General features: G+C 40.8%; 2 protein-coding genes across 4 annotated transcripts; one reads left to right on the top strand and one right to left on the bottom strand.

Moving 5' to 3' along the window:
• Positions 1-285: 285 nt before the first annotated feature.
• znf511 (zinc finger protein 511) lies at positions 286-2961 on the top strand. Of its 2 annotated transcripts, XM_068723335.1 has the most exons (6): positions 286-543; positions 618-694; positions 1221-1422; positions 1572-1696; positions 2078-2335; positions 2665-2961. In XM_068723335.1, the coding sequence occupies exons 1-6, from the start codon at positions 355-357 to the stop codon at positions 2735-2737; spliced, it is 924 nt and encodes a 307-aa protein (XP_068579436.1). In that variant the 5' UTR covers positions 286-354; the 3' UTR covers positions 2738-2961. The 2 variants fall into 2 exon arrangements, with proteins under 2 accessions (XP_068579436.1, XP_068579446.1); XM_068723345.1 differs by lacking the exon at positions 618-694 and having other exon boundaries at positions 328-543.
• Positions 2962-2980: 19 nt separating this feature from the next.
• msx3 (muscle segment homeobox 3) lies at positions 2981-5217 on the bottom strand. Of its 2 annotated transcripts, none has more exons than XM_068723356.1 (2): positions 4703-5217; positions 2981-4293 (listed from the first exon to the last, which is right to left on the bottom strand). In XM_068723356.1, the coding sequence occupies exons 1-2, from the start codon at positions 5061-5063 to the stop codon at positions 3863-3865; spliced, it is 792 nt and encodes a 263-aa protein (XP_068579457.1). In that variant the 5' UTR covers positions 5064-5217; the 3' UTR covers positions 2981-3862. The 2 variants fall into 2 exon arrangements, with proteins under 2 accessions (XP_068579457.1, XP_068579466.1); XM_068723365.1 differs by having other exon boundaries at positions 2981-4269.
• Between the last annotated feature and the right edge of the window lie 3315 nt (positions 5218-8532).

Below are 8532 nucleotides of genomic sequence, written 5' to 3'. Positions count from 1 at the left end.
TATCAGTATATGTGTATAATTGAATTAATTTAAAACTATATTGAGGATGTTCACACAGGGCTAATGGCATCCAATACCTTCTCTGGTTAGAAAATGTAACCCTTACACGTCAAGTTTATATTGTAACTTGTGTATAATACCAAACCGATTTAACCACACTTGCTCATTAACCAACATCCTGGTGTAGATGTTGAATCTGTCCAGTTGGTGGCGACAACGCACCGTTTTGTTAGTTTTTAACAACCGCCAAAAAACATATTAGATGACGTCGTTATTCCGCGACAATTACAACCAAAACAGAAAACTCCTCGCGGGCTAGTAGGAGCTCTCTACTCGGTTAAAGAGTATGAAAACATGGACACGAGGCTGCAGCCCGACTTGGTCCGACTTCTGACAGATGGGCATCTGTTAGTGAAAAGTTGCGATGAAGACCGCTCGACAGGAGACACACAGGAGCCGAGGAGAAGTGAAGATGAGGAGGAGAGTCCGTTCAACTTCACCCCGCAGCTCATCCACCTGCACAAAGACCACGAGCTCTTTGAGGTAATAGCAATAACTGTGACTGACCGATAACATTAGCTAACCCACCCACCATAACACGTGCGTGTTATGTACAGGTCGGGGACGTTCACAGACACATGTATCTGCAGGACCTCTACGTCTCAGAGGAGGCAGACCACAAGCCCACACTCAGGTACGCAAACCAGTACAATCTATTTGAATTATACATTTACGTCTTTCCCACGTTGCGTCACATTGTTGCTATTGAGGTAGATGTTTGTGAGTGAAAAAAAATATGATATCTGACTAATACATCACACATGAATCCTTGTTGGGTTTAAATCCTATGCATCAGAATATGAATCATAATATTTCACAGACTAAATGGATAGTTGTGATTATTGTGACGTGGGAGCAAATAAGAAAATCACACCCCAAAAAGCACATTTCTATCGACTGTTATATTTTGGTGTTTGACAAATTTGTATCTGTGTGTTTTCTTCATTACATTCTTCCATGAATATGATTGTCGAATATAGTGTCACATGGTCAGTCTAAAAGAAGCATTTACATAGTCTATTAGTCTGTATTTTACCAGTTAGGTTGGCCAAAGAAACAACAAACTGGCCCCAGAAATTAAATTCCTGAGCTAACAGCAGTGGATCCTTTCCTCTATAACTGTAATGGGTCACCATTCTTCTCTTCTTGCCTTTTCTCAGTGTGTCAGAGTTTGCCTGCCACATTTCTGGCTGCAGTGCGGTCTTCAGCAGTTTGGAGGAGTATGAGCACCACTACAACTCCCTGCACAGACACGTGTGCTGCTCCTGCCGTCGCTCCCTGCCAAGTGCCCGGCTCCTCGACATTCACCTTCAGGAGTGGCACGACTCTCTCTTCACCATCCTCGCCCAGAGGCAAGATATGGTGAGCTGAAGTCTGACGTTGTGTCCTTTCCCTGGACATCTTTATTGTCATGAAGCAAAAAGCTTCATATAATGAAATATTTGAAACATTCATTGAAGATAAATACTGAGTGTTTAAAGTTTTCCATGATGCTTCCTTTACACTTTTAGTACCAGTGTTTGGTGGAGGGCTGTGGACAGAAGTTCAGGACTAGCAAACACAGGAAGGACCACCTAATAAGAATTCACAAGTATCCCCCAGACTTCAGATTTGACAAAACCAAGAAGGACAGAGGGTAAGACTGCATATATTGTCCATTAGATGGCAGCAAATCCTCAGTAGAAATATTTCTCCATGTAAGGTTTCAGTCAAGGAGAGTCCATGTTTGTTATAGTGAACAGGAATTATGCCTCTGAATTGAAATCCTTGAGTTGAAGCAATTTTTTATTTTTCATTTGTTACTATTTCATATTCTCCTGTTAACATAACATGTCAGGCAATTTATAGACTGAAATTCTCTTTTCTGCTTTATTTAAACCAGTTCTTTAAATGCTCAGCTACAGTGTGAAACATGTCTATTTCTTGTATCATTTTTCTGACCCTACAAATGGTAAAATTGCTTTACCAAGTGTTCAATCATTATACATGATTTCTACTATCATATCTTTGTTAACAGAACCCGGCAGACGAAGAGACAGCAGCAGAAAGACACGGCCATGGAGGTTGTGGACGATGTGTGTGAGTCTGAGGGCGTGTGTGATGTGCTGTCCGATCAGCCGGAGCAAGGAGAATCCATGGAGACGCATGTGTGTGAGGAAGAAGCTGCTCGCATGGCAAAGTCTGCCTCTGCTGAGGAGCACGACGATCTTTCTGCTGCAGCTCACAGCACAGAGAACACAAGCACCGATCCACTAAAACCACGATACTCCTACAGGTTAGTCTTTAAACAAGTCTGCAGGAAATTAGTGGATATTCTAGTTTTAGCCCTTCTAAGAGAGACTAAGTCAGCCATTTTTGAACCATGTTGTAAGGTTAACTCTTGGAATTTAAGATTCCACTCTTCTTGAGGTAAAACCTGTGCAACTATGTCATTAAGTTTAGGTTAAAACAAACTGTAGGAAGGACTCTTTCTATCATTTATGCACAAAATATTATACTAAAACATATGCGAGTGGATATCTTCACAACTTTTACTACAGTTTTTCTTATTCAAACGATAAACAATCGGAGATATAAAACAACAGCCGTGTTCTTGTCTCTCAGGATTCCCACAACCGTGTGCTTCGGTCACGGCTCCGTCCGAGGCTTCAGAGGGAGGCGGGGAAGGAGGAAATGAAACACCAGCCTTCTGTTTTCAGTCCTTTTTAGATAAATAACTTTATACCCGTGTCTTGTGACAGAATATGTTGACTATCATATGTGTCGTTGACTCGAAATAAAATGTGATGCACATAAACATTCGTTCAGGGGATCAGCCCACAGCAGCTCAAGGGAATCTTTAAATGACAAGTGATGTGGGAGTTTTTGGAAGAAGAATAAGACTGATGTCAGAATTTACATAATAGATTTTTAATAATTGTACAAAACATCTTTTCACCCATCAGATATAAAATACACTGTACATTGATGACTGACTTGTCTTTCAGCCATGTTCATCATTTTGAGTGTTTGCAAAAATAGCTGATTTATTTACATTTAGTAATGAAACTGGCTTTTAAGAGCTCTTTGAACATCTGTGCAAGAAAGTTATCTTTTTGAGGTAATGTAAAGAACATATATACAATTTTTATTTAATTTTATAGCTGGTTTGTATTTTTGAACCTGGTAGAATTATTAAGAAGTTAGAAACAAACAGAAATTGTGTGGTTTAGATATTATTATAGTAAATTTACCTTCAAAGATCTCAAGGTTCACATTTAACATGAAGAAAAGTCACTGTGGAATATAAAACAGTTCCATGTTAAAATGCCGAACATCATTTTACATTTTTATAGCCTCCATGATACCAATCAGACTTGTTTGTTAAAGTTTTCCTTCCACCTTTAGCTGATAAAAAAGTCTGACTGTGTGAGATATATATATATATATATATATATATATATATAAAAACAGCTCATATGAAATTTGAAGGTGTAGGTCTAACCCAAAACATTAGCTCAGCCAGTGGCCTTCATTGGAAAAAAAAAAAAGATTTTACTAAATACACTGCAAAAACGCATGTGAACAAATAATTCTGAACGAATTGATTATTTTAAAAAAAATGAAACCATCTGTTTTATCAACATATTTGTGTGAAAAATATAATTTTTTACTATAACGAAATATTTCACATATATTCAATGTAAGGTTTCAGACAGGTTGACTCATAAAATGGACACTTTTGCAGTGTTGGTTATTTACAGTATGAAGGCATCTTTTAAAAGGCAGCTTTCCCAACGATGCAGTTCAAAGTTGGCGCGGGTTAAGACAAGTAGTACATCCCATATGGTCCACCAAATAGTCCTGGGACGGGGAAGGCAGGCCGCGGTCCGTTCAGGGCCCCATAGAGGGACGGTGCGCCCATAGGTGCGCTCAGCGGGAAGGGAAAGGCGAAGGCCGGCAGCAGCGGCTTTGCGGCCAGCTTGAACTTCTCCAGCTCGGCCTCCTGCAGTCTCTTGGCCTTGGCCCTGCGGTTCTGAAACCAGATCTTGACCTGGGTCTCTGTGAGGCAGAGTGAGTTTGAGAACTCTGCTCTCTCTGCGATGGAGAGGTACTGTTTCTGACGGAACTTCCTCTCCAGGGAAAGCAGCTGAGAGGTTGTAAAGGGAGTTCTGGGTTTCCTGTTGTTCTTGTGTTTCCGTAGATTGCACGAGGTCGGGCTGGGAAGTCCTGGAAGTATATTTAGGGAGTCATCTTATTGGAATAGAAAATACGTGATCAGTTCAGTAGTGATTTTTTTCAATTAGCATTTTACATCACAAGTAAAGCCAAATCAGGGAAGTATCAAACAGAATATTTAGGTTATTTGAAGCCCATCAAGGCAACGCAACCACCTCTGAAAGTTTAGAAATCCACCTGCATCAGCGCTAGATTTAATAAAGGATGAGACAGCCTAATTAAAGGACAATATTACATCCTATTTCCTCACCATGAAGGCCTAGGGTATGAATTATTTTGTACATTCACTGTTTTTCGTGCATGGTTCTTCAATTAGTGCAAACGAATAATATTCAAATTTGGAGACGGTTTCCATACTATTGGACAGTTGAAGAATATCGTCTGTTTTGTGAGAAATTAGAAAGACAGAGTATTCTACACTCACTTGGAGGGGATGCGTGAGGACCCTGACACCAGGGGCTCGTCTCCTTCTCGCTGAGGTCCACCGCCTCTGGTATGGACCGATAAAGTCCTCTCGGTGACGCACACTCGGTCTCCTCTGTCCGGACGCAGCCTGAACCAGGCTCGGGGGAGTGGAGGCTTCTTTCCGGCGTTCTGTCTGATATGAGGGATTCGACACTGAAAGGTAGATCTAAACTTTTGGTTTTACACCTTCTGGTGGATGACAGGTCCAGCTCGTCAGTTCCTATGCCACCAGCGACCCGGTCCTCTGGTGAGGTCTCCCCCGGAGCAGCCGAGGGCGGTGATCCCTGCGCAGGATTCATTACGCACGATTGAGGTGCCATACAACCAATCTTCCCGCTGCTCTCTCCGTTGCTGTTTTTCTTTTCACGTTTTCACTCGAGGAAATTTGTTATCGCCCTGGTCCAATGTTGTGCAGCTGCGTGTTAAACTTTTTACGCACGGACTTGTCTCTCTTTCAGTGACGTGCCATGAGTTCCTCTCCCATCCTTCTGCCTGCCTATCAGTCTGTCGGTGTTCCCACGTGACTCGACTAAAACAGTTTGTGATAGGCCAGGCTTGTAACGACAGTGTTGTGGTCCATTTCATGCGCCTGTGAGTTCCATGACAGATGTAAACCTCCGATGAGGGGCGTGGCTCGGAATTCTGAGCCCCCCATCCCCTTCATGCCCCCTTTGTCCCCCTCTCCCTTTACACAGGAATTTTTGATGTTGGCTCTCTCCAGCTGTGGGCTCCTACATCAGCAACGTCTTCCTCTCCCCTTGGTGATGCACTGACATCAATGGGTTTCATTTGTGCACACTTAAACATTGCACGGTAACATCAGGACTGCCTAGATGTATTTCAATTTCAGTATACAAACCTCTCCGTGATGTCTGCATAGAACCTGACACATTAAAATATTGTTTGATATTCATGATATATAAATATGGCAATATGGACACATTTATAATCTTATTTTCTCTAATTCTGATTAGTAAAAACGTAGCTAAATTATTACCCAACTATGTAGTCCCCCTCGGCTTTACAGAGTATTTTAATGTCTTTCAAGTCATTGTTTTGGTTTTGCGGCTGCAACTACACTGTTTTGATTCACTCTCACCGCTCTCATCAACCTTGTTTTCAGCAGCAACAGGCAGCTGCTCTTAAGCTCTAAAACCCACCATACACTACCTGGTGAACATAGTGGAGCATTAAGCAGCTTAAAAAGCAGATATTTACTTCAGGAGTTGGTGGAGACCAAAATCAGAGCTAAAAGGAGAATGAATATTAGACTTACACATACATACATACAGTATACACACATACACACATCCAGTGGACGGTAACATGGATGCTATTACGATGTTGCTTTGTGTCTTCTGGAAGTGTGAATTGGCAACTGTTTGCTAGCATGTTTACCATATCAATTTATGAGACGATGAGACGATGATATGTGGATGAAGGTTATGTTTACAGCTTGTTCCACTGCCCCCCCAAAAAATGATAAAAGGTTTGACAAAAGACCGTTCCAAAAATTCAGTTTACAAAAGTACAGTTATCTTTTTTTTCCCCTCTCGATACGTTGTTAAAACTATAGTGCAGTTACTTGTTGTAGGACCTTGTCCAACAGGTTGTGCTTGACAATATCTTAGATAGTTTATCACTGTGTTTCATTAAAGCAGTAAGGCAATCCGGGCTGTGATTCACAGTACTTTGTATACTCTTAAGAGTTATTATCACTATAAATTTCTATCTTGTGGCCTGTAATCAAATTATCTATGCCTGTGTATTGCCCACATTTCAACCTATTGTGTTAATTGTCTGTAATCCCTTTGAGAGACAGTAAAACCCCAAATAATGTCAAAGAGGCCCATTGAAGAGGCCCATCCAAATTGGCCTTGTTTTGCAGCTCTTCAAATCAAGTCAAATAATTTTCAGGGAAACCCAATATGTGAGAGTTTTTCTCTCTTTTGAGAACTGTTGTTGGGCCTGCAGCAGCACACTGGCTGTCTGTCTGTAGGACAATTGGTTAAATGGAGTTAACTGTTTCTCTCCCCGAGGTAGCCTACATTTCTGCTTTGATCCCGCTGCGCCTGGCGCCTGTCTGCTCTCTCTCCCCCTCTCCCTCTCTGTGTGACAGTGATAGATCGCTGGGTAACCATACAAGCTTTCAATGACTGTAATTTAGTGCCCAACAACATTACATTCTCCTCTACTTACTGTGAATATTACCACTCTCGCTCTCCTCCTGTTTGAAATGGGATGTAGGGCTGTCTGTAATGCTCTGTTTCTCTTCCATTGTTGTATAATGAATGAGTACATTATATTTCCTCCTTCTCTCTGAGTAGCATGCACATGCCAGAGAAGGCAACAATGAGTATTTTGGTTTGAGAAATTAGAATCTAAAAATAGTGCAGTAGCAGCACTACAGTTTTTTTGTATAACAAAGTATTTGTCATTTCTATCCATGTATTACTTTTCAATATATAAACAGCATGTTTTTTTTAGTCAGCATTTTATGCTAGTTCATCCTGAAGATGTTATACTGATAAGTGAACACTTTGACCTGTTGATGCTAGCTGAAATGTCTCCAAAGTCAACATTCAAGTTAAGGAATTAACATTTGAGCACCATGGATGTCTGCATCAAATTATATGGTTACTCATCCGAGAGTGGACAAGACATTTCTCTAAAACCTAAAATGTCGCCCTGATGGTGGCGCTAGAGGAAAAGTCAGTGGATCATTTAAGTCTTTAGGATTCATCCATGACTGTCTGTACCATATTGAATGGCAATCTATCCAACAGTTGTGTCTTTAAATGTGGTGGAGTGACATCTCCCTAGCAAAGCCGCTAGTGTGGTTGAATAAGACCTGTCAGTGACCAATAACATTTATAATTTTGAAATGTCAAAAAGATCAAAAGTAGAAAAAGAAAGAACAAAAGTTGCAATTAGTAAACAAGTCTTGGGAAAATATTCATACTGTATTCTTAAGTTTTCAGTTGATTGTTTTAGTTTCTTTCACGAGAAGCTTCAACTGCCAGTCAACTACTGCTACCACCTGTCTGTCTGTCTGTCTGTCTCTGTCTGTCTGTCTCTCTGTCTTTTACACATACACACACATTAACTTACACACACCTCTCTGAACCCTGCTCCCTTGCCAAAGTGGAGAACTGTTTAAGAAGGTAATTGAGTTTTCCTTCGAACCACGCATGTTGAAGCAGGCTTTATATATTTCATTTTACAAATCTTTCTCTTTCATGGGAGCTGGCAGGGCTTACAGCGATCCTAAGCAAACTTTGGGGAGAAAGGCCGAAGTCATGTGGGATAAACATTTATGAAACACACAGCGGGAAACTTTGTGGTGAAAGTGTATCGTCTTTAAAAGAGATGGGAGGCCTGCCCGGTGAAGCATAACAGAACATTATCCTGTGTCTGAGTGGACCTGCCAACATTGGTATGTCAAAATGTCAATGGATGTGAGATCACAAACTTTACTTTCCATACTGACATTTACAATAAATCACTCTATACATTTTCTGTAAGTGTTTGATTTTCATATGCACAGGTATCATGTTTATGATTCGGTCCATTTCATGCAGAGATGTGACCAAGTCAGTTTTGCTCGTCCTTAAAACTCATCTTGAAACACTCTTAAAACGTCAAGTCTCATATCCAATGTAAATATCATTAGTCCAGTCTCAGCCGTGCCTCTATCACTTCAATGTCGGAAATAAAACTGTTCTTGACACTTTCATGATATATTGTGTTTTGAAAAGAACCAAAGCTACTCTCTCTCTCATCTGTGTT

The sequence above is a fragment of the Cebidichthys violaceus genome, unplaced genomic scaffold (assembly GCF_023349555.1).
Source record: "Cebidichthys violaceus isolate CVI_PGR_0920_01 unplaced genomic scaffold, fCebVio1.0.p SCAF_10, whole genome shotgun sequence".
Lineage (NCBI taxonomy): Eukaryota > Metazoa > Chordata > Actinopteri > Perciformes > Stichaeidae > Cebidichthys > Cebidichthys violaceus.
Note: the sequence above shows the minus strand (reverse complement) of the source record. Positions and strands in the feature narration are given on the sequence as shown.

Bases quoted from the DNA above. Each gene is read 5' to 3' on its own strand.
- znf511 (XM_068723335.1), top strand. From the start codon at position 355: ATGGACACGAGGCTGCAGCCCGACTTGGTCCGACTTCTGACAGATGGG. The intron at 544-617 runs GTAATAGCAATA...TGTTATGTACAG, and splicing joins AAGACCACGAGCTCTTTGAG to GTCGGGGACGTTCACAGACA. The intron at 2,336-2,664 runs GTTAGTCTTTAA...CTTGTCTCTCAG, and splicing joins AAACCACGATACTCCTACAG to GATTCCCACAACCGTGTGCT.
- msx3 (XM_068723356.1), bottom strand. From the start codon at position 5,063: ATGGCACCTCAATCGTGCGTAATGAATCCTGCGCAGGGATCACCGCCC. The intron at 4,294-4,702 runs GTGAGTGTAGAA...TATTCCAATAAG, and splicing joins TCCTCACGCATCCCCTCCAA to ATGACTCCCTAAATATACTT.